Here is a 25,254-nt window from a genome sequence, read left to right on the forward strand (position 1 = left end):
GTCATTTATGGTATGCCTAGAGATACTTAACATTACATGTTAACTAAAGAGTAAAATTCAATAAATTAGCCACCAACTAAAAGTATACCCCTCCTCAATAAAGATATAGAGGGATTCTCCAGTTCTTGTATGGAGTTAGATTAAATATTCAAGTTTCTGTAATGGTCTAGGCTTTGTGCATTATTTCTGTGCTCCTCAGAGGGCATATTAAGTAAAACCAAATACTACACAAGCCTTCATGCTAATCAAGGGCCAAACAACAGCAGCAAAACACATTTCACCTAAAAAAAAAAAAAAAAAAAAAGTCTTGAAAAATAGAATAGCATCGCTTTTCCATTACTGTAATAATAGCCAGGTCACCTTTGAACAGCCTTTTTTTAGGAAACATATTGATGTGGTTTTCCTTGTTACGGTATTTGTTTGAAGTACTATTATGTACGTTATATTTATTAATTTATGCTATAAAAGTTAATGAAGAAAATGTGTATACAAGTGTACATACATACATCTAGATAATGTATATAACTAGATTGTAGGATGATTTGTTTCTATGAAAAAATCTTTATCAAGATAATTACTTTAAAAAGATCCTAGAATAGACATTTTAAATTCCAATATATGTTTCCAAACTAGGGACATGGATGGTGTATCTTTAAGGAGATATACATAGGTTTCCTGATTTAGCCAGGTACATCTAAATCATAGATAATAAAGTTAAGAAAAATATTTACTTTCATTTGTAAGTTCTTGAAAACAAGTGCTGTCACCTGTAATTGTTTGGAACTGCTTAGCAGCATGAAGTTAAGTAGGACGACTTCAAGGCTTGCTGATATAACCAGAACTCATTGTCATTTAGTACTCTGTGCTGGTGGCATTTGAGCCTGGAATAGCTAGAAACAGCTGTGAAAGCATGTCTCCAAGACTCTGAGCTTCTTTTTGCTGTCTGCTCCTTTCTTGGGAGTTGCATTGTCCTTGCATGACTCCACAGGTAATTCCTTCTCCAGGCAGTGCCATGGCCCAGATCCCAAACACAACTGGTGCTCATTGAGCAGAACATGCACGAACCAGACCTTTCATTTGAGGAATCCAACTTGAATTTTGATATGCCTGAACAAAATAACTATACAACAGCCACCAAAGTATTATTTTAGACTAATTGTCTTCTATTTGCAGTAGAAAATGTTATGAAACTTGAATGACCTTTTCCAAGGGGCACCTTTCTGTTTTTAAATCATCTGGCGAGCAGCAACCTGTCTTCGTTTTCCATTTTCTAAAAGAAGAAAATGGATTTTTTTTTTTTTTTTACATGAAGTTGTGACTTCCAACACCTCAGGAGTATAGTTAAGTATCATCAGCAATCTCAGCCAGCCATTAGTGCATTATCTTGAGGATCTACATCATTACTTTAAATTAGGTTCACTTAATTAGCCAGCTGGTACACTCCCTGACAAACTGATAAACAAGCTGTGCTTTATTGTTCCATAATAGTGAGACTTAAAAACAATTTCCACTTATTTTTTCTGCTTTAATTATGAATATAGAAAAGTAATCCCCACAACTGTTACCTCATGCAGAATGTCTCTGAATCAAATAGTCTGTCCTCCCTTTTGATACCTCTGAATTATTCAGTCTTTCTCCTAAAAAAGGAAGTGTAGATCTCAACTGCCTAAAAGGTTTTTAGTCTCTGGAGACAGAACTCAAGGTTGTAGGGAAAACACCTTGGTTCTGATCACATCTACAAAAAGTAGAAATCGTATTCAGGAAACATTTATATGTTAATAGGCTTACCAACTGCAACAGTATACACTTTAGCAGAGTTGGCTGCAGTAACACTGTGTTGGTTTTATGCAGGACTGTGCAGGAGCATCTCGTGTTGATTCACTATGTGGTTTGAGTATACTTTCTCTTTTTAGCCATTTTCCAATAATTTGTGTAGTTTTTAACTGATACGTATGAAGAGAGGGATGGTAGGGAAGGAAGGTAAGTACATTTTTACTTGATTTAAAATGTTTATTTTCAGCTTCTTAATAGCCTCAATATGATGCAGTTTTGATGTCAAATATTAGAACACATAATGGATAAAAATCAGTGATTCAGTAACATTGAATTAATCAGAGGACTGTTTCAAAAACTGACAATATAATTTTTAAATATGATCTTAAAACATCGGGAAATGTATGTCCAGTCATCATTTTAATTCAATCATATTTATTATTTTTCTTTTTAAAATGTGACAGAAAGTAAGAATTTCTTCTCTTATTATGCTGCAGGCAGTGAGTACAGATCCTGTCCCAGTGAAACTACACTACGATAAATCACATGATCAAGTCTGGGTTCTGAGCTGGGGAAACATGGAAAAGAATTCACCAACTTTGCAGGTGGGTATATTGATCAGACTGATTATATGCTATGAAATCTAGATAGGCTGAATTTTTATGTAATTGAGACATTTGTATATTTTCCTTTAAACATCATTATGATGACCCAGCAGAGGTAGTAAGATAGATAACTGACTTTGCTTTAAAATATGTATATATATATATATTTTCAAAACCTTTACTCAGAACTGACAATATCAACTTGATAGAAGGCCATGGAATACAGGTAAAAACAACAGCATGTTTTGCCACTATTCCAGTCTTTTGAGAGCAAATTTGCTGCTTATGGTGTTTTTGCCCCTAATTAGAGGATACATTGGATTTTAGGCATATTCATATTTCACTAAACTAAGTGTAAAATATAAGAGTAAGTAAAATAAGGTAAGACAGTTCCATCTTTTTTTTTTTTTCTTCAGATATATAATAAAAATTTTTGTTTTTCACATGCCCTCTGAGCAGTGGCAAGCCTAGGGACAGCCACTAAAGAAACATTTCAAGAAACTGTAATTGCATTGCTGCTTTTTCACTACTTTCTTCTCCTAATTTAAAGTAATCCTATGAGAATATGGAGATAGTCTTTGTGTCATAATTTCAAAATTATTTCAACTTATTTTCCTTTTTCTAGAAGTCAATGGAGTCCTTATTTGTTTTTAAATGCATAAAGAGAGAAATTCAAACGTAGGGCTTAAATAGAAAAAAATGAGTAACATTTGAAAACACCTTTTTTAGCACCTCTAGACTCTTAGTAACTGTGCATATGCAAGATAATTTGTGGCAGTTTCACTGTTACTCCTCCTAAGAAAATGACTGATAATTGAGTCACACGTATCCTATTTTAAAGCCAGTGATCATCTTCACTCTCCTTTTCCTTTACACTATCCATAATCAAGTCTTTTCCTTTTTTAATCCAGTCTTAAGAGCATGTAAATGATTATCATAGTGGCTATTAATATAAAATTGTCTTTTACTTGTCCATAAAGATTTACTGCAGAGGCTGTTCAGGATTTGAGGAAAATTCAAGGAAAATTGGTTCAAGGAATACGTAAACTGAAACACACTTGCTCTTCTGAAATATATATGTGCTATATTGAATTGCCTCCTGATTGACAAGACTTGGGAGCATGTATAGGCATAGCTTCTTGTGAATCAATTAATAATATATTTTCACTTGGGCTGAAGTGCTTAAGAAGCATAATCCCAATCTAGGGTCAACTGTGAAAAAAGGTAAACAAAAATATTAGTTTGCACTAACTGCTGGAGACTTTAATAATGTATATGAATAAATATGGATTTAAAAAAAATGAGGAAAAAAAGGAAATATGAAGATCAGGTACGTTAGGTATGTAACAATTCTTTGAAATCTGAAATGCTGATCAGCTTTATTCACTGTCATTTGTGTTGTCATTTCTAGCTGAAGATTAACACAGCAGATGAAATAAAGAGGCAATATTGTATGAATGTACTTAGATTAAATTTTGAAGGAGTATTTCCATAGTTTGTAATAATATTACTTTATGTAGGTGATAACACAAGCCAGTGGGAGTGTTTCTCATCACACAATCCATACTCAGCCAGTAGGAAAGCAGTTTGACAGAGTAGATGACTTTTTCATTCCTGCTACAACCCTCATCATTACCCATATAAGGTAAGTTTTAACTCAGTTATAATTAACTTTCAAATGAACTATAATGTTGCCTCCAAAGAAAACAAATTAAAAATAACCTTGAAAATGTGAGACCATGCCTCTTCAGTATTGCTCGGAAAGACCCTTTTTCATATACAAACTTCATGTGAGTTTTGTTGAATAAAGGCTGTTGAATTTATCAGAACAAACATTTATTAGAATGTGTTGTCTTGTTTTTTCCTTTTCTCATCAAACGTTCAAAAATTCCATTACTCTGGGTACTAAAGTTGAGATGTAATATCACCTGGAGTGTTCTTGCGGAATTGATAACTGTAACATTCAGATAATTCCCTAAATTAGGAGCATAAATCTTCATTTGGAAATGATACTCCCTAATTTCTTCTACACCAGAGCAGTTGTTATATATAGTATTTGCCATGTCATATTACATGTATGTTGCATTAAAGTTTTTCTCTTGATAAACAGACCAGAAAAGACACGGAGTTTTAAAAGGAGTTATGATACAACATAACTTAAGTCTTTCTGAACTAGAGTATCTTGCTAATTCTGTTCTATGTTTTTTTAATCAGGCTATCTGTTTTTAAAACAAACTATGACTGTGTAAACTCTATTTAGAGTGTAAAGCTGTGCAAAACAAGCAAGCTGTGTAAACTCTATTTAGATGCATGCATAAAGTTTTTCCGATTTCATGGGTGCTGAGTAAATGAAATTCTTACATGTTAAAAATGGTTTGCACTATAATCCATACTGTAAAACACTGTAAGTTCTTGGGACTTTAGTTATTTCTCTCAATGAATGTAGGATTGTTTGTGTGTCCAAGGAATAGACAACTTTTGGCTGCGATAGAAATATACCAAGTATGGAAAACTGGAAGGAAGTAACAAGTTGGATTTTAGAGACATATGGGACAAGGAAAGAGAGTGTGAGGAAAAGAGGGCAAAGTTTAATACAGATGTAAAGCAGAAATCTTTTCAGAATTTCACCAATGCCTCTTAAACTAAAATCTATTTCTATTTTTCTTCCTCAAAATGCATTAGTAGGAATGTGAAATTTCATTTTCCTTTAATGTTTTCTGTAACATTTGTACCCATAGGGTAGAAAAATTTTGCCTTCTAGGATTTGTACATCTGAATCTTACATTAATAGTTATTAGCACTTTGTATGCTCAGGACTGTTAGGTTATTAGCAAAGTGACACAGATATATTTCAGTGCAAATGACCTCAGCAAATAATTAACTTACTTGCTTATTGTGCCCTTCTAATTTCAAGTATCTACAGAAATGCTCTTATTAGGATGATTCTAACTTTCCTTCAGTTATGAGAAGGCATCATTCATGTTTAGCTAAAATCCCAAATCATATATATAAATACGCATCTCCATCCAAAAAGATTTTAGTCTCAAAAAAGATTTAGTCTTTTTTAAAAATGAAAACATCAAATTTAGGGTGATTTTACAATTGGTTCCAGAATTTACTCTAAAATATGTGCCTGTGAAGAATCTAGTCTATATCAAAAAAAGAAAAAGAAAATTTTTAGTTTTCTACAAAACTTTTAACAAGTAAATTAGCAATCAACCATATGCACTTTAAAAGGAATGTGTAAATTAATATGTTTGAATAGGAATTGACTCTAAGTACCATTACTGCCACATTGCTTTAAATAAGTAAATAAATGCACATTGTGTTCCTAACCTCAGCCATAGAAAACCATAAAATAATTCTGCTACATTTGGAGCAGGCATGCTTTGAGAGAACAGAAGCTACTACTTCATAAACTACCAGCATTAGAGGTACTACCCTTCTGACTAATTGATTTTGATGTTTATTGCTAAATTATTGCCCTAGGGAGGGCAAATTTGTTCAGCTTTATCTTTAAGGGAATTTACAGCTGGTGATTCCTGCCTGCATAGCTCCCTAATCCATTGCCAAAGACTGCATTAACGGAAGAGGGCAGTTAGTGATCTACAATGACTGATTCAGTTGTCTCCTTGGACAATTTTTTAAGCTAAGGGATCCTGTTGCACACTTGTATGTGATATTAAATGAATTGAAGTTCCATTAATGTGTGCAAGTCTTTAAAAGTCCAAGACCTGGCTGTTGGGGGGGGGGGGGGGGAGGGAGGAGAAAGTTAATCAGTTAACATTTCAATAAATGTTGGCATGACTTAACCATTTTGAAAATATTACACAATGCATCACCAAAAATTGTATTGAATTAGTAAAAATGCTTGCTTTGTTTAATGGAATGTAAAATAATTCTATACAGTATAGGCAAGCACATTTATTTATAAGATACGTATGCTATCATACAGTAATATAATTATTCATGCAGATTTTTGCTATAAAAGGATCAATAGAACAGCACTGATACTTAGATACATTAATTTTCATGTAAATAGGAAAAGAAAGGTATGAAAGATATCATACAAGGAGGGGAACCAGGAAAAATAGGCCCAGTCCAAAGAGTGAAGAACTCATTTTGTCAAACTCAATCTATTTGAAATTGGAATTCTGTCTAAACAGGCCAAGTACTTGCTTTCTGCTGTGTATGGTGAGTCACAACTACCTGCAGCTGAAGAGTCATTTTACCTGTCCTATATGTGAGTTAGGATGAAGGAGAAGATAAAAGAGAAACAAAGAATAAAGAGAAAACCTACAGAATTAGAAAAAGAATATTAAACTTAATTAAACAGTGAAAAAAATAAATTGAACAAGTGACTAAAGGTATACAATGAAGGTGGATGTAATTTCAGAACTAGTACAATTATTGTTTTGTAACTTCTGTTTTTTTCAGACTTTTTTTTTCCAATCACACGCCAAATAAACAAAATCGCTGTAGTCTGACATGAGGCCTGTAATATTCTGTCTAATACTTAAACCATAGATTTTGGGTTATTTTGTTAACCAACAAAATCAATCCAACTGCAATTGTTTTTTACCTTCTAATGAACTTTTTTAAAATGCAAAGAATCTTATGTTAGTTTTCTAAAACACTACCTAATTCTGACCTTCATATTCTATTAAAAAAAGACTACATACAGAAATTTTGTATTTTTATTTTATGTATTTTTTCAAGAGCTATTTTTGTGAAGTCACTTAGTTGTTAAAAAATTTGCCTTTCATAAAAAGTCTGGCCTTCAAGTACTTAGTTGTGTTTTTGTTGTTGCTTAAATGAAAATGAACCACATGAGAAGTGTGTCAGGAAAGTTTTTGAATTAATTGCATCAGAAAAATCCATCATAGTAGTAGTGATAAAGAAAAAAAACTTGTCTGTTAAATCTAAATTGTCACCAGTCAACAATAAAAAACCTCAACAGCAGCATGTGTTTCTGTAGAATGTGATGCAATGAATATAAAGCTTTAACTTGTTGCTATTTGGTGCTTATTCTAGCCAGGGGAGCATTTTATGAGTGTGAATAGTGAAAGACAGAAAGAAGGGAAATAAACGCACTGGCTGAATTAGCTGATACAGATAACTGCTCAAGGGACCTATTTGCTCTTTTTTAGAAGTCAGTTCCAGTGCAACACCAGACCTTCCTAGAAAAAAAAGGAAAGCTTTCTGCAGCCAGGTGCATTTGTCACCTGTAAAACTAAAATTTTGAATGATGTAATCCTTTTGCAACTGCTAACCATTTATAGGTGGACAGGATGGAATCTGTTAATCTGTTATAAACTATACAGATCCCCAGTCATGTCCCCCCCCCCCCCCCCCCCCCTCCCCAAATTATTTCTGGAGAAAATATATACAAAGCTTATTCCCTTTGTAGATGGACCTTTTAAAAATTGAGTACATATATTTTCAATAGTTGGCATTATACATTTAATGAGAAGAAAATTTTAATCACTGAACTACTCTTTGTGCCAAAGCAGTTCATTGCAACCAATGATCATGTCCTTAATTGTCTGCTAACACCCATTTCTTATCATAAAAATAGATATTTGCAATTAGTATGTGGGATGGCTGCAAAAAGATGACTTGTACAATACTCATGAAAATATATTCTCAGAAGCCTAAGGAGCAAAAGAGCTGATTATTTCAGCTCCACTGTTCATAAATCGAAGTGAACAAAAGATAATTGGAATAAATTAAGGTCTATCATTACACCGCTGAAAAATGTTTCAAAAGCAATATTAGATGAACTCACTGTAATGGAGTCACTCTAACTTTTTAGATGTTTTAATCTGTTAGGAAGTATTTTAAATGTTATATAGTTACCTGGCTTAACAAGTGGAAGAATGAACGATCAACTCATTGGTGAGATGGCTCAGGATCTGAATAAAGTTAAAATGTTCTCAGTTTGAATCTTTACCTACCTCTCTTATTTCTCTGTTGTGTAGGATAATAGGGGAAGCAGTCTTTCTGAAATTATGCTTATTCATTTGCACAACACATTCCAAAAACAATTTTTTTTTTTAAAGAGGTAATTGGAATGTGCTGCCAATACGTCCTTGTGAACCTTCATAAATTAAACCCACGTTAGGGTGGTGATTCAGTACTTTCAGAAGTTTGGATTCAGAATTCCACACTTCATTCCAGAGTTTAAGCCCATACAGTGGTGTGAAGTAGTTGGACTGTCAGAGCATTTTCAGTATTTGTATGAAAATAAGCACAAAGAAAATACTTTATTTCAAAAATCCTACATAATCAGAAAGAACTTGCTTTTCAAATGATTTGCATGTCAAAAAAAAAAAAGATAAATGCTGAGCCAACTATAGACAAAAGAGGTGGAATTAATTTGGGAGGTTGAATATTTAATGTAGCCAATGTGATTTAGCTCAAAGATAAGAGACAATTTAATATTTTACAAATTAAATTAACAAGCCCTATTAGGGGAGTATCAAGTTTGCACACAGTTCTTAGTCTTTAAGCTATAAATATATGTACTTCTACAAGGGAAATAACTTGAAAGCTTGAGGATTTGGAGAAAGGAGCTCCATAGCACCAGGGCAATCAGTGAAGATGTAGCAAGTAACTGCAATTTCTAATGACTATGGAATCTTTCAGTGAATCCTCCATAGCAGCACAGCACACAATGGAGGTCTCTCTGGGTTAGGGGCTCACACTGTGCCATCTCACATCTCTGTAAACCCTGTCTTTGTGAGAGTAGCGCTAAAAGGAAAACCTGTAGTCATTCTTTCCCCTCTCTGTGTATTTCCCCCTGGCAAAGGAGGTCCCTTTTGGTCCATAAATGTGTTCTTTATGAAAAACAAACTCATAGGAACTTGTGGGGAAGAAGGAGGGGAGACAGCAAAAACTATTTTCTGCTGTGAATAGTGATTTTTACAGCATCTTCGTTCTAAAGGGAATATGAAGAACTAACAGATTAAGAGATTCAGTTTAGACACATTAAATGCTCTCAAACTTGTTCAGCTACTACCACTGGCGATAGCAGGAACATTCTTCTTGTTCTACTTGCATTTCCCATTTAGTTCAGGAAATAGCCACAACCTGGCTTAAGTCTATTGGTTTCTACTAAAGCTAAGAGGAGTTTTGCTAAGCTGTAAATGTTTTCCATGTTATAGTTTATTTTTTTCCTCTTGCATGTGCAGACATCATTGCAGGAAAAAATTACTTCTAGGATAATATAATCTCTCCCTCTGAAGTAGCCAAACAAAATATTATTACAAATAAATAACTGTAGTACCTATCTCCTGGTACATATCTGCTTTTAAAACGCAGCACGTGTCAGTATGTGAAAAGACATTACACAATTAAACACATAAAAATTTAATCAATTGTAAAAAGAAACTAAACCCTGCAAGTATGGGAATAACTGAGTTTCTAGTATCTAGTGATTAGAAGTTATTTCAGTAAATCTTTAATTGCTCACTGGTATTCCAAATAAACCAAATTATAAGGATTCATTTATTAGCTTTAAGGGGCAATCTTAAAATTATGTAATTAACCAATTTTTTATATGTTTGCTGATAAACTTCCAGAGCACAATGATTTAAAATGTTTTGCTGGGTATGCCTCAGATGGAGTGAATTTTCTTCATAGCAACCCATATTATTATGTATTTTTCATTTGTGACTTTGGAATAGTGAAAATTTATTTGCAATTTTTTATTTGTACATTTCTATTTTTGAGCATTTATAATAATGACATTTAATCTTTTCTATTTGAGGTTATGTTAGAAGCCTCCCTTCTAATGTTTAGTAAAGCTGAGATGCTTGTGTAATTATATGAATCAAAGAGTTCAAAAAAACTTCCAGATCTGCATATGTATACTGTTTTGTCTATGTACATTCAATGAGTTCCCAACTGTCAGCATACAATTTTTTCTTGTGGATAAACTATTCAAACTTTCATCTTAAACAAACAAACAAAACCTAATAATACAAACCACTAATATCTACAAATTAAACACAGCAACTTCCCATGGTGTGCCTGATTTTTTCTCATGAAGATCTTGCATTTGGAATAGAAATGTTCTCTCTTGTGCTTTTTTTTTTTCTGTGCAAAAATCTATCATATTTTTTAAAAAAAATAAATATCTGTTTTGGTTCAGTCTAATATTTTCTTAATTTGGGTTATTAGTAAATAAGGAGAAAAAGTAGTTGTGGTACAATTTAGTGTTTGTTCTTTTCAATGTTCATATATCCCCAGATATCACAGTATGGGAGCCTCATTTTATAAATGAAGAAAAGACCTTTTGGGACTGTTTTGACATAGATAATTTATCACCTTTGCAGTCCTTATCTCTATCTCATTATTCATTTTCTACTAGTATTGACTATTTCTTTTGGCATATACAAATTTGGCTGTGCATTCCATAAGACATCTGCCCACCTGGTTGTTACCATATTTTCTGGCCAAATTTCAATTCTATCCCTCCTCATACTGACATTCAGGGCTATCTTTAGGAATGTATTTTGTACACTGTGTCAGTATAGCTAACCCTTGGCTTTCTTTTTTTTTCAAAAATGAAGTGATTTTTTGTTGTTGTTGTTGTTAAATTGCTTGCTCTTCTTTCCTAAAATGTACAAGAAAGAAAACCACGTTTGCTGCCAATGTACAAAGACTATTTTTGCTGAGAATTAGTTCTTTTATGATAAAATGCAAATAGTTTCATGTATTCCTGGATTCTAAAAATGTAGAAACCAAAATGTTTTCCTTTGTCATAAAATGTCTTCGATTATTTTCTTTTGAATGCTGTAATCATTGGACAACAATTTCCAATAATGAAAAAGTCTGTTTCATATACTTCTGTTGTAAGTGTTTTATGAGGGAAGTCTCAGACAATTCATAGACTCTGGCATCACTAGTACCCTGAAAGATCAGGGCTTATCCCTATCCTGTGCAAATGTATACTAAATATGAGTGGAAAACACTGGACTAACTGGTCCATGTTATAACAAGTGTGCTCTTCCTGCAAGACCAAAAAAAAAGAAAAAAAGTGTCTGAAGAATCCGCCATTGGGCCAGCTATGGCAAAATCTTCCCAGCTGTTCCTTAACATAGGTCATTCGAAGATATTCTTCAGTATACACTCCATTTCCCTCCAATAGATCTCTAGTGAGATATAATTTAAATACTCTGCAGGTACAATCTTACACTGAAGTAGGGAGAGGGGGTAAAGACCTGGCATTAAATTCCATTTTTCATCAGAACTGATCTTTTTATTCATTTAACAGAAATGGTAGCAATGATGTTGTTATGTGGGAGAACCTTTTCTGCTGCAAAACAGAAATATGAAGCAAGAGTTCTTAGTGTCATAAAGAACAGAAACAAAATCAGGGAAACAAACTTCAAAGGTCAAAGACTGTTGTAGTACCCAAAAGTAAAACAACTTTTGTGCTGATGAGCAATAGCCAACAGGCAAAATCCACTTAGCCTTTTGTTATTATCAAGCAACCATTTCTGAACTGCAGAAATTAAAGAAAGGTCTTTTCTCAGCAACCTGCCAGAAATGAACTATTCCAGGAACAATCATTTTGTAGGTCCTGAGGGGAAGACCGGTATGCCCTTGCAATGCTGACAGTTTTTGAAATCAGAAACCCTTCAAAAATGAAAAATGTGTTTTTTATCTAGAGATAAATATTTTATTTGTGCAATATGCTACAGCAGTTGTAATAGAAAATGACAATAAAAAATGTATTTTGAACTTTTTTTAAAAGAGCAATTTAAAAGTGAGGAAAATTAACTCTGATATTTCAATAGTATGACTGCAAGGCCTTTATGAAGTGAAGGAAATCAGTGAAAACAGTCTTCCCGAGAATCATCCATGTATGGATATAAAGTAAAGAATGATTTTAATACAAGAAATAATGGTTACAGTGCTGTTTGTCAAGTTCTTAGAAAATCCCCAGTTACAAGGAAGAGTGCATCTTTTTTTTTGTGTGTGTGTTAATGACAAAAGCTCAAAAGACCACTGAAAGCAATTGATGTGTACCACTAAGAAACAGTTCTTCGGCCAATTTATTTTTCCTTTCCTTGCTGATAGTCTCATTCTCCAGAACTACAATGGATAATTTCATTTCATCAGAAAAAAAAAAAAAGCTTGATATATAACACATTTTTATTTTTGAATTTTGTTTAAATACTAATACTTTCCCATGTTGCCAGATTAGAAGATCTTTATAGAGTCAGGGACCACCCTGATCCTCTAACAGACTGTTCGTGGGAAGTTAATGGTATTTACCTGGAGTTCCAGAAAACTTTTGATCAGCAGATTTGATCAAGCTTTGTAGCAATAAAACTATATCTTCCCATGTTGATTTTTAGCATAAATTCTGAATAAAGGTCTCTAAAATATAGAATATGGAGTAGTTTTAAAGATGAATGTTATTCACGTGGGATAAAGTAGGTAATGTTTGTTACTGTTTCCTTGAAAACTTCTGTTTTGTCCGACAATACTGTTTTTTTTTGCTTTGTGTACAAATAGTTTTGATTGTAGCTCATCTAGTTCTCTTTCTTTTACTTGGTTTCTGTTTTGAGAACATCATTTTCCCAAAGTGTTTGATCTTAGATCTCTCTTTACAAAAAGTCTATTAACTTGAGTGGAGTAATCTGAGTGTAGGGCCAGAAACTGAAAGGAAAGGGGGACATTGGTGTATACATTATCATCATTTTCTACTCTATCCATCTTTCCATCACAAATACAGTTTTATGTTAAAGTATTCATAAAAATAATTTAAAAACAAATTAATCCCCATTTCTAGCAAATTATTACTTGGGCTTTTCTTGTGTCGTTATGACTTTTTAACTCGTGTTTACATGTTTCCTGTTTTATAGTAAATGCAGTTGCATTCATAAGTAATGTGTATTTCTTGTCTATAGGAAGAAAATAACAACATAAAGGCAGCAAAGTTGTGAATATAATGCTTGTTGGCAGCTCCATCCTAGCTTCTTACTTGGGTGTTGTTTTTAAATTAGTTTGCTGTCTGAATGGTGGAAAAAATGGTACCTTGCAAAAACTGTTTTAAAGATGCGTTCATATAATCGTAACCTATCCCGAGTTGGAAGGGACCCACAAGGATAATCGAGTCCAACTCCTTGGACCGTGGAGTCCAACTCCTGGCTCCACACAGGACCGCCCAAAATCAGACCATATGTCTGAAAGCGCTGTCCAAACTCTTTCTGAATTCCAGCAGGCTCAGTGCTGTGACCACTGCCTTGGGGAGCCTGTTCCAGTGCCCGACCACCCTCTCGGTGAAGAACTTTTTCCTAACACCCAGCCTGAATGTTCCCTGTTGCAATTTCATGCCATTCAGAATTCACATGATTTCAATATCAACATTAATGCAGATTCACATGCATTATCAGACTTCACATGATTTTGAAACATTGTATGGAGTATCTGGTGCATTATTAATTTATACTTTACTCAATTAGAACTTCCAATTAAAGTAATGTCGCACCTTCACTGATTCTGTAGCTGCAGATCTTAGTATTATCTTTCATTCTGAATAACTACTGGAGATGCAGTATTATTATAGGATGAAATGAAGATGTTCGGTTGCAGCAAATGAGGGTAAAGCATGTTTAAACAAGGCTGCCCTAAAGTCTGCCTTGGGTTTGAATTCTTTACAGACCTTCACTTTAGTATGCTTTGCCCAGCATCCTTGCACAAAACTCTGTGTTATGCACACAATGAATAAAGGTAAAACAGATGAGGCCCAACTGTATTATAATTAATTAAAGTACCACTGCCTGAGTAGGCTAATATTTTTTCTTGGGTTATTCACACAGGATGGATGCAATAGAATGAGAAAAACTGTGTAACATGACTGTCTCAGTATCTTAACACTGGGAAATTATGCTTTTTACAATCTTGGTATTGTGTAAAAATAATGGTATTAATGGAAGCAACTGTGTTGTTATGAAATATGGTTCTTATATGTAGAATTGTAGACGGACAATGCCTAATTGTCAATCCAATTGTAGATTTGTATATGCAATGTCTAAATGAGAGATGTTAAAAGTCATAAGATGTAATTTCACCTTGACCTTTTGCAGTAGACAATACTCAGACATAGTGATAAGCAAAGTTACCTTTGGAAAATTCATTGAGAAATGTTGCCTACAATTCTTAGAGCTCTGCAAAACCCTAAGGAGATAAAATTGAAAGACAAACTTTGGAGTGAGTGGTTTGTTATTTTGGTGGGTAGGTTTTTGTTGTTGTTGTCTCAAGCCTCTTGACTTGAGAAAATTTGAAGTTGATCATTATAGTTGGAAAAATACACTTTTTTGAAAGTGAAGTGTATTCATGACGTTGTATTAGAACTACCCTTTTAGAGTGATGAAGAGATCCCTGAAAATCCAAAGAGGGGATATTCTCACTGTTTTTAACTCTTTTTTTGCATGGAGACATATTACTGTATATATACTGACATACTGTATATATACTGACATATACTTACTCTGTATCTAGTGACTGAAGGTAGTGCCAGCTGCTCCTCTGAGCAAGACTTTTAATTTCTGATCAAAAAGGACAGCTTTAATAACCCCTACAGCTATGTGGTACCTGAACGTGTTATAATAGCTAGGAGAAACAGAAAATCACATTTCAAAGTTTTTGAACTCTAGCTTTTACTTTCATCCTGATGTAATGTTAGTCAATTAAACTTCAGTTTTCTGAATCTGCAAAATTCTGGTAAGTCTATTTTGGGATATAATGTTTTCTTTTGGATAGAACACCTATGGTGAGCGTGAGGCTCAGGAGGTAGGCAGGTAGATTTAGGTGTGAAAATCCATTGCATCTATGGGTGCAAGCTATCTAGCTTCTGCTACAGTTAATGGAGGTCTAGTCTGTACAGGTAGAGGAATCTAGATGGCAATTTTGTTCATCCCCTCAAGGGCTCCTGTGCTGGTCAACTTAATAGATTCTCTAGGCTGCTGGCAAAAATATCAGCTTGAAGACTTAACCTGTGTTATATATTTATGGTTATATATTATATATATTTAAATGTAAGCGTCTACCAGAAGGGAATCCCACCTGTTTTTTTTTTTGTTTTTGTTTTTTTTTTGTAGCGAGGAGATAATTTGAGACTGAACTATCATAGTGACAATTTTTCAACCTACTTACTGACTGCTGATGTGATTTTTAGAGGAAGGAAGCAGCTGTGCTTTGTTACAATTGCAGATTTTATATATATATATATATTTTATATTTCAAAGCAGTAAGGATGTAAACATAAATGGATTGATATATGTGGAAGAGCCACTTAGGGTTAAGCCATGTATTGGTTTTGTCCCTTTTGATTTCCTAGTTCATATATCAATTTTTAATAAACTGATGAAAAGAACAGATTATAAAAAATGTAATACTTAAATGACATGAGCCATTGTGGCAGTATAATCCTTTTGCACATGTGCATAGCCTGAAGTACACTTTTTTTAAATTTAAGGTGTATTATTACTTGAAATCCTTATCAGAACCATCCAAAATTTAGTTTTGTGTGGCTTCAGATCTGTCACTGCCATTCTAGATGAAGGTATAAATGTGCTGCCTCCCCTTAGGATTAAACATAAACATTTTCATGACAGCTGATGAACTGGACTGTTGGATGTTTGTATATCAGTCATAGGTTTACTGCTCACTGTTTTTTCATACAGGTTTATAGTTCCATAAATCTGGATACTAAATCCAATTTTTAAAATACATTCTAGCAATTGAGCAGCAAGACTTGTTTCTGTTCTAGCTATAGCATTAAAACAAGTAAACCCATTTGTACTACACTGTGCATTTTTCTAGTAAATACAAATGTCACTACTGTTTAAGAAAAAATATATTTCATGTCAATTATCATATGAAGTTCATCTGAAAGCAATTTTTCTGGTATGTTACGTTGCATAACACTGAAGTTTCTAATTTACAGCAAACAGAAAAATAAATAAAAATTAGAAGCATATCTAAGTAGAAAGGAGAAAACTGCTTTAATAAATTATGGTCTTGAATGTAGATTATGAGACTAGAAATAATCATTTATAGCATGTTAACTTTAGTTTTTACAATTATTGTAATTATTCTTCTCTTAAATATGTGAGCGTGTTTGTTTGTTTTTCCCTGTTAAAATTAGGAAAACAAGGTATTCATCTGTACAGACTTCACTGCTGGAAAATACGTTTCAAAGTTGGTACCTTTTAGGATATTCTCTCTGCCTCTTTTAAGTTAGGTTAGAGAAGTAATATAATTTATCTGTCTCAATTTCTCTTCATCTAGGTACTGTAAAACTCAATGGTTTTCACAGAAAACTGACTCCTTGTAGTGGGTTGACCTGGCCATCAGCTGAACCCACCACCCAACTCCCTTTCCCCTGTTGGGATGGGGGAAAGAGAATTGGAAAGGCAAAAGTGAGAAAACTCGTAGGTCAACATAAAGACAGTTTAATAAGTGAAGGAGTTGGGGGGGGGGGGGAGATGCAAAAGCTATCACTCACCACAAGCAGACCAGTGCCTAGCCAGTTTTCCAAGCATTGGCTACTCTGGAAAGAATTTTATTGCTGAACATAATGTTCTATGGCAGAATATCTCTTTGTTCAATTGGAGTCAGCTGTCCTCGCTGTATCCCAGCCTCTTGTCCACACCCAAACCTAGTTGCTGGGGGCGGGGGGACAGAGTAAGAAACAGAGAAGGACTTGCTACTTTGTCAGCACTGTTCAGCAACAACTAAAACAACAGTGTTCTGTCAATGCTCTTTTGGTCACAGATCTAAAACACAGCACCATGTGGGCTGTTGTAAAGAAAATGAACTCCATCCCAGCCAAGCCCAATGCACTCCTCCTATGAAAGGTGCTATAGAATTACTAAGTATAATTACTCAGATTTTTCTTTTCTAACTGTTCGTCTGAACAAATAGTTGTGACATTTTTTTTTTTTGTGGAAAATCTTCAATGTGGTTAATTCTTTAAAATCTGGTATTAAAATCTTTATTATTCATACATATGGAGTAAATGAAGAAAGAAAATTTCAGATTTCATAGTTCTAGTATATACTCCAATTGGAGTGACATGCCCACAGGCTACAGCTTCCCACTTGCATTAACTGTAAAATGATTCAAAATGTGAAAATTTGGTCTCATATACTTCAGACTTGAATTGCATGAGTTCCCAGTATGCACTCTGACAAACACCTTTATATGCTGCCAGATATTGTGCATGATTTCACTGCATAGAAAAGACATGAGTGTTGAGATTCTCATAAATATTGATCAGAGGTTAATGAACAGTGGGAGGCTTCTGCATATCAATCTATATGAGGGGAAATTTTGCATTAAATACACCACCATCTATCTATAAATCATTTGGGAAATGTGAAGTTACTCTGAAGTATCACTTGTTCTCCAACAACCTAATCATAAAAAACAGGATAACAGCACACAGGAGACAAGCACAATTTCATTGTTTGACTATGAGTGGCTGAATTTTTTTAATCCTTCTAGTAAACTAAGGGCTTTTGAAAAGTTATTAGATTATGGTAGCTTTGGGGGTTGAATTCAGATATCCACAGAACAGAATGAAACGGAAGGTATTAGTGCAAACTTCTTCACCCAGATTTAATAGTCTTGCTTTACTTTAAAGGGAGAGGGAAAAAACAAACAAAAAAACCAGCATAATGAAAGCTCAGCCTATTACTTCCTGACTGTTTTACTGAGATCTCCAGTAAAATTCTCTTACTAATATCAGTTTTGTGAAATGTTCCTACTGCATTGGGACTATGGACGGCATTGGAAGACGAGATTTTAATACATTACACTGATAATTCATTGCTTATAGCTCTGGTAAATTACACTCTTTTACTCCACATGGCCTTTTTTGGATCAGAGCTAACCTGTGTACTCCAAAGCTTCCTTTAACCTTGGCGACTTGCAGTACTGTTTTCTGACAAATTTGGAAAATAATGTGTTCTTTTAGTTACTCTTACCTCCTCATCAGAAAGACAAAGTACAAGTTGACAACAAAAGTACAGTTAACAATCTTGACATTGGCATGCCAAGAGGTTCTTTATGCTAGACAGAAGGGAAGTATGGATGGATTCACCTAGTTGTTAGAAAGCAGCAATTAGTTTATTGGACAGTGGGCTAAAATTTATTTGCAACTGATCATTGCTGTATGCAAGCAGGCAACTTTTTGAAGCAGGACTCTATGATCAATGACTGTCCCTACAAGCTATTCACCAATATCTTCTATATTTAGATCGATAAACTTGAAAGGAATGACCATCCCAGCCTTAGAACATCTTTCTTCCTAAGTGAAATCATGTCTGTTGTAGTTCTATAGTTATACCCAAACAAGTAACAAACTTCCTGAATTTGGAAATTAATGTGTTGTAGAGTCAATGGGGACTTTTTTTTTCTTAATTGTTTTTGGTCTGTGAGATATTATGTCAAATCAAAATTAATTTCATAAGATTTGAAACACTTAGCTCCTTCTTAAAATCTCAGCATCAGATGCCTGAGTTCTATGAGGTTAAAATCTACTGTACTGATGCTATTTTGTTTGTGTGAACAAAGACAAAGAATTAATGTTTCTTATATTCATAAGCTTGAAAAGATCATGAGAACATCTTTTCTGACTTCGTAGGAGTTGGACTCAATGATCCTTATGGGTCCCTTCCAACTCGGGATATTCTATGATTCTATGATTTCTGTGCATACCATAGATTTTACACATTTCAAATAGTAATTGAGAAATGTAGATAGTGAATCGGGTATTTCTAAATCTGCATCTACTTGGGCTTGGTCAAGTCTCCCAAAAAGAATAGTCTTTACCTGGAGATTCCCACCAAAGAAAATTCATCACCTCTATAGTAGATTTTTGCAATATGTTATCATTCCCATTGTTAGAAAAATGCATGTTTCTAATTTTAATTTGTCTAGTTTCACTCTGTAATCATTATTATACTTTCTTTGTGAGATTACAGATAGCATTACTAAACAGAATGTTCTCTCCATTAAGGTATATGTACAAGTTGTAAATAAGTCACATCTAAATTATTTCTTTCTTAGCTAAATATTTTGAATTCTCTCAGGCTCTTGCTTAAAAATATCCTTCAAATAATTTTAGATGTTTTACCCCATTTTTTAAATATTCCTTTTTTTTTTTATTATTTTTTTAATATCAGAAATAAAGCAACATGAAGCGTTCTGGCTTTGGTCTTCCCAATGTATAATACAGATACGAGACTTTTGCATTATTCTAACCTCTCCCTGTATATTACTCCAAGGACTGTAGGAGGAAGTTTGGTTCTTTTTGACTCCTTGGACTCAGATCTCATATTGACCTGCTTGTCTGCCATCCATTTTATTATTTCCCTGAGATGTGTATCAAGCTAATCAGCTTGCAGTTTGCTGATGCCTGGCTTGATCTTTTGAATATTTCAATAATCCTCTTCCAGACTTCCCAATTCTGTCTTTTATTCTGAGATTTATTAAAATGTTAAAAGCTAGTAAACTCTTTCAACATTCTCAGGAGAAATTATCTAATCTGACAGATAGATGTATGTTCCTAAAAATAATAATAAAAAAAAATCCACAGCTGTTTATCATCTTCTTCAGTTGCTACTGGCCTAGAAAATATTACCTCATCTTTATGTTACAAAAGTGTTTTATTTTAATCTCTCCTTTTTTCTCTCGGTACTTTACAATATCAGACATGGAATCTTTAGTTTTTTTTTTTTTTTTTATCACTTTTCTTCACTTCCCTTTTTCCCTTCTGCATTTTCCCTTCAGAACTTGCATTACTTTTCCCATGCTTATGCTGCTGCTAGCAATTCTCATAGACTTAAGAACCAGCCACACAAACCTCACAGGCACGTGAACAAGTAGACCTCTCTCTTGATTTGTTCAGCTTCTCAAAACCCCAGCCACATAGCTCTTACTGAGCAGGCAGGCAAGCAAATATATTAAACACATAGCTTGACAAATCCTTTTACATCCAAGAAGACTGGCTGCTTTGAAACTCTCCCCCCCCAGCTTTTATATGTATTATTGTGTTGTTTGGGTATTTACTTCTGCATCCAGCTTTACTGAATTTTAATTGAGGCACTGAAAAGATAAAGCTGGTATGATCGCCTCTCGCCGAGGCGAACAGCTCTGGGGCAGACGCGTTCTGCAGCGGTGCGGGGGATCGGGACAGGCAGCGCTTTTTTTTCCGGCATCGAGGCCACTCGAGGGAGCCGCCAGGACCCGGCAGCCCTCGCGAGGGAGGCTGACGAGGCGTAGGCGGAGCCAGCAGCGCCCCCCTCCCCGGCCGTTCAAAAGCAGCCCCTAGGGAGCGCGGCGCGTCAGAAGGGCGAGGCGCGGCAGTTTGCGCGGCAGTTTATGCAGGCAGGGTGAGCAGGGAGGGCAGAGAGCAGAGACCATTCCTCCCCCGCCCATACGAACAACTCCTCTAACGGCTGTCAACCGCTAGCTGGGCTGCAATGGTCTACACCAGGCAGAGTGCTCTCTCTAGAAAGTCTGTAACCACCCAGACTGCCTGCCTGCTCAACAATGCGGCAGTTCAGGTCTCTGGATGCAGGGAGCGTCTGAGCCTGTTGCTGCCATCTGAGGGAGGCAGAGGGACTGTGTGTGTGAGGTGCGAGCAGGTGGATGACCTGGTCCGCCTGGTGTCAGAGCTCAGGGAGGAGGTGGAGAGGTTGAGGGCCATCAGGGAGTGTGAGCGGGAGATAGACTGGTGGAGCAACTCCCTGCAGGGCCTGAAGGAGAGGTACCGGGGTGAGACACCCCAAATGGGGGTGGACCCCCTGCCCTATTGCTGTCAGGCAGAGGGAGGGGACCTAGGAGTTCAGGAGGAATGGAGGCAGGTCCCTACTCCACCTCGCAGGGGACGGCCTCCCCTACCGCCCCCACCTTCCCAGGTGCGAGTACACAACAGGTTTGAGGCCCTAGAGCTTGAGAGACCTGTGGGTGAAGATGAGGTAGAAAGTCTACCCAGGAGGATACCTAGGGCGAGGAGGTTGACTCCATGCCTCAAGACTGCCTCCACCAAGAAAGATAGAAGGGTAATTGTTGTAGGCGACTCCCTTCTCCGGGGAACAGAGGGCCCTATTTGTCGGCCTGACCCTACCTGTAGGGAAGTCTGCTGCGTCCCTGGGGCCATGGTCAGGGATGTTGCCAGAAAGCTTCCCAACCTGGTTCGCCCCTTTGCCTACTATCCGCTTTGATAGTCCAGGCTGGCGGTGATAATATTGAAGAGAGAAGCCTGAAGGCTATCAAACGGGACTTCAGGGGACTGGGATGGTTAGTGGATGGAGCGGGAGTACAGGTGGTGTTTTCATCCATCCCTACAATAGCAGGGAGGGGTACAGAGAGGACACGGAAAGGCCACCTGATTAACACGTGGCTCAGAGGCTGGTGCCAACACAGAAATTTTGTTTTTTTTGACCATGGGGCGCTTTACTCGGCACCCGGCCTGGTGGCCGCAGACGGGTCCCTGTCTCTAAGGGGAAAACGGATCCTAGCCCAGGAGCTGGCAGGGCTCATTGAGAGGGCTTTAAACTAGGTAAGAAGGGGGACGGAGCTGAAATAAGGCTTGTTGGAGCTGTGATGGGGGAACAATGGCAAGGCCTGGGGAGAAGGCAATGGCCCGACTGAAGTGCATCTACACTAATGCACGCAGCATGGGTAACAAACAAGAGGAGCTGGAAGCCATCATGCAGCAGGCAGGCTATGACTTGGTTGCCGTCACGGAAATGTGGTGGGACCACTCATGACTGGAGTGCTGCAATGTCTGGCTATCGGCTCTTCAGAAGGGACAGGCAGCACAGAAGGGGTGGTGGTGTGGCTCTCTGTATTAGAGAGTGTTTTGATGTTGTGGAACTTGAGGCTGGGACTGATAAGGTTGAGTCTCTGTGGGTTAGGATCAGCGGGAAGGCCAACAAGGCAAGCATCCTGGTGGGGGTCTGTTATAGACCGCCGAACCAGGATGAGGAGACGGACGAGGAGTTCTACAGGCAGCTGGCAGAATTTGCAAAATCGTCAGCGCTTGTTCTTGTGGGGGACTTCAACTTCCCAGACATATCCTGGAAGCACAACACAGCCCAGAGAAAGCAGTCTAGGAGGTTCCCGGAGAGCGTGGAAGGTAGCTTCCTGACGCAGCTGGTTAGAGAGCCTACCAGGGGAGGTGCCCCGCTAGACCTTCTGTTCACAAACAGAGAAGGACTGCTGGGAGATGTGGTGGTTGGGAGCTGTCTTGGGCAGAGTGACCATGAAATGGTAGAGTTCTCTATTCTTGGCGAAGCCAGGAAGGGGACCAGTAAAACCGCTGTCTTAGACTTCCGGAGGGCTGACTTTGAGCTGTTCTGGACACTGCTTGGGAGAGTCCCTTGGGAGGAGGTTCTGAAGGGCAGAGGAGTCCAGGAAGGCTGGGCACTCTTCAAGAAGGAAATCCTAATGGCTCAGGAGCGGTCTGTCCCCACATGCCCAAAGACAAGCCGGCGCGGAAGAAGACTGGCCTGGCTGAACAGAGAGTTGTGGCTCGAGCTTAGGAGAAAAAAGAGGGTTTATAATCTTTGGAAAAGAGGGCGGGCCACTCACGAGGACTATAAGGCTGTTGCGAGGCTGTGCAGGGACAAAACTAGAAGGGCCAAAGCTCATCTGGAGCTCAATCTGGCTACTGCGGTTAAAGATAACAAAAAATGTTTTTACAAATACATCAACACCAAAAGAAGGACTAAGGAGAATCTCCATCCTTTACTGGATGCGAGGGGAAACTTAGTTACAAAAGATGAGGAAAAAGCTGAGGTGCTTAATGCTTTCTTTGTCTCAGTCTTTAGTGGCAAAACCAGTTGTTCTCTGGATACCCAGTACCCTGAGCTGGTGGAAGGGGATGGGGAGCAGGATGTGGCCCTCACTATCCACGAGGAAATGGTTGGCGACCTGCTACAGCAATTGGATGTATGCTAGTCAATGGGGCCGGATGGGATCCACCTGAGGGTACTGAGAGAACTGGCGGAGGAGCTGGCCAAGCCGCTTTCCATCGTTTATCGGCAGTCCTGGCTATCAGGGGAGATCCCAGTCGACTGGCGGCTAGCCAATGTGACGCCCATCTACAAGAAGGGCTGGAGGGTAGACCCGGGGAACTATAGGCCTGTTAGTTTGACGTCAGTGCCAGGGAAGCTCACGGAACAGATTATCTTGAGTGTCATCACGCAGCACTTACAGGGCAACCAGACGATCAGGCCCAGTCAGCATGGGTTTATGAAGGGCAGGTCCTGCTTGATGAACCTGATCTCCTTCTATGACAAAGTGACACGCTTAGTGGATCAGGTAAAGGCTGTGGATGTGATCTACCTTGACTTCAGTAAGGCTTTTGACACCGCTTCCCACAACATTCTCCTCAAAAAACTGGCTGCTCGTGGCTTGGACTGGCATACGCTTTGTTGGGTTAAAAACTGGCTTGATAGCCGGGCCCAAAGAGTTGTGGTGAATGGAGTCAAATCCAGTTGGAGGCCGGTCACTAGTGGAGTCCCCCAGGGCTCAGTACTGGGGCAGTCCTCTTCAATATCTTTATCGATGATCTGGATGAGGGGATTGAGTGCACCCTCAGTAAGTTTGCAGATGACACCAAGTTAGGTGCGTGTGTCGATCTGCTCGAGGGGATAGGCTGGACCAATGGGCTGAGGTCAACTGTATGAAGTTCAACAAGGCCAAGTGCCGGGTCCTGCACCTGGGGCGTAACAACCCCAAGCAGAGCTACAGGCTGGGAGATGAGTGGTTGGAAAGCTGCCTGTCCGAGAAGGACCTGGGAGTACTGGTTGATAGTCGGCTGAATATGAGCCAGCAGTGTGCTCAGGTGGCCAAGAAGGCCAACAGCATCCTGGCTTGTATAAGAAGCAGTGTGGCCAGCAGGTCTAGGGAAGTGATTGTCCCCCTGTACTCGGCTCTGGTGAGGCCGCACCTTGAGTACTGTGTTCAGTTTTGGGCCCCTTGCTACAAGAAGGACATCGAGGTGCTCGAGATAGTCCAGAGAAGGGCGACGAAGCTGGTGTGGGGTCTGGAGAACAAGTCTTACGAGGAGCAGCTGAGGGAGCTGGGATTGTTCAGCCTGGAGAAGAGGACGCTCAAGGGGGGACTTTATCACTCTCTACAGGTACCTTAAAGGAGGCTGTAGCAAGGTGGGGGTTGGTCTATTCTCTCACGTGCCTGGTGACAGGACGAGGGGGAATGGGCGAAAGTTGCACCAGGGGAGGTTTAGGTTGGATATTAGGAAGAACTTCTTTACTGAAAGGGTTGTTAGGCATTGGAATGGGCTGCCCAGGGAAGTGGTTGAGACACCATCCCTGGAGGTCTTTAAGAGACGTTTAGATGTTGAGCTTAGTGATATGGTTTAGTGGAGGCCTTGTTAGTGTTAGGAGAGTGGTTGGACTGGGTGATCTTGGAGGTCCCTTCCAAACTAGACGATTCTGTGATTCTGTGACAGGTTGAGAAAGAATTAATTGAACGACAATATTGATGAATCACATTAGTTCTATTAAATTACTTTTGGCAGCCATACTTCTGGCTCTAGGTAAGGGCAGGTCCTGGTCCTTCATAAAGATTTGCCAGCTTCCCCCTTTGAACCTTCTCTTTTTCCCCACCCAGTTTCAAAAGCCTAGCTAATTTTGATGCAAATATTATTCCTATAGTCTTATTCAAAAGGATGTATGTTAGTTGTCTGAACTTACTCCTGCATGTATCTTCTAGGACCTCAGCTGCAGTGGTGTGGGTAGCCTGTAGCGTGATCAGTAAAAAAAAAAAAAGTGTGTTGGACTTGAAATGACCTGTATTTTTACTCTGACTTTGCCAG

General features: G+C 37.6%; 1 protein-coding gene across 2 annotated transcripts in view; it reads left to right on the plus strand.

Moving 5' to 3' along the window:
• Window positions 1–25,254, plus strand: part of FSTL5 (follistatin like 5) — a 261,207-nt gene that overhangs the window by 230,428 nt on the left and 5,525 nt on the right. For both annotated transcript variants that reach the window (XM_035550439.2, XM_050710405.1), the window contains 2 exons: window positions 2,271–2,378; window positions 3,899–4,023. In XM_035550439.2, coding sequence (XP_035406332.1) covers window positions 2,271–2,378; window positions 3,899–4,023 — 233 coding nt within the window. The remainder of the gene's footprint in view (window positions 1–2,270; window positions 2,379–3,898; window positions 4,024–25,254) is intronic.

Source organism: Cygnus atratus, chromosome 4, assembly GCF_013377495.2.
Source record: "Cygnus atratus isolate AKBS03 ecotype Queensland, Australia chromosome 4, CAtr_DNAZoo_HiC_assembly, whole genome shotgun sequence".
NCBI lineage: Eukaryota > Metazoa > Chordata > Aves > Anseriformes > Anatidae > Cygnus > Cygnus atratus.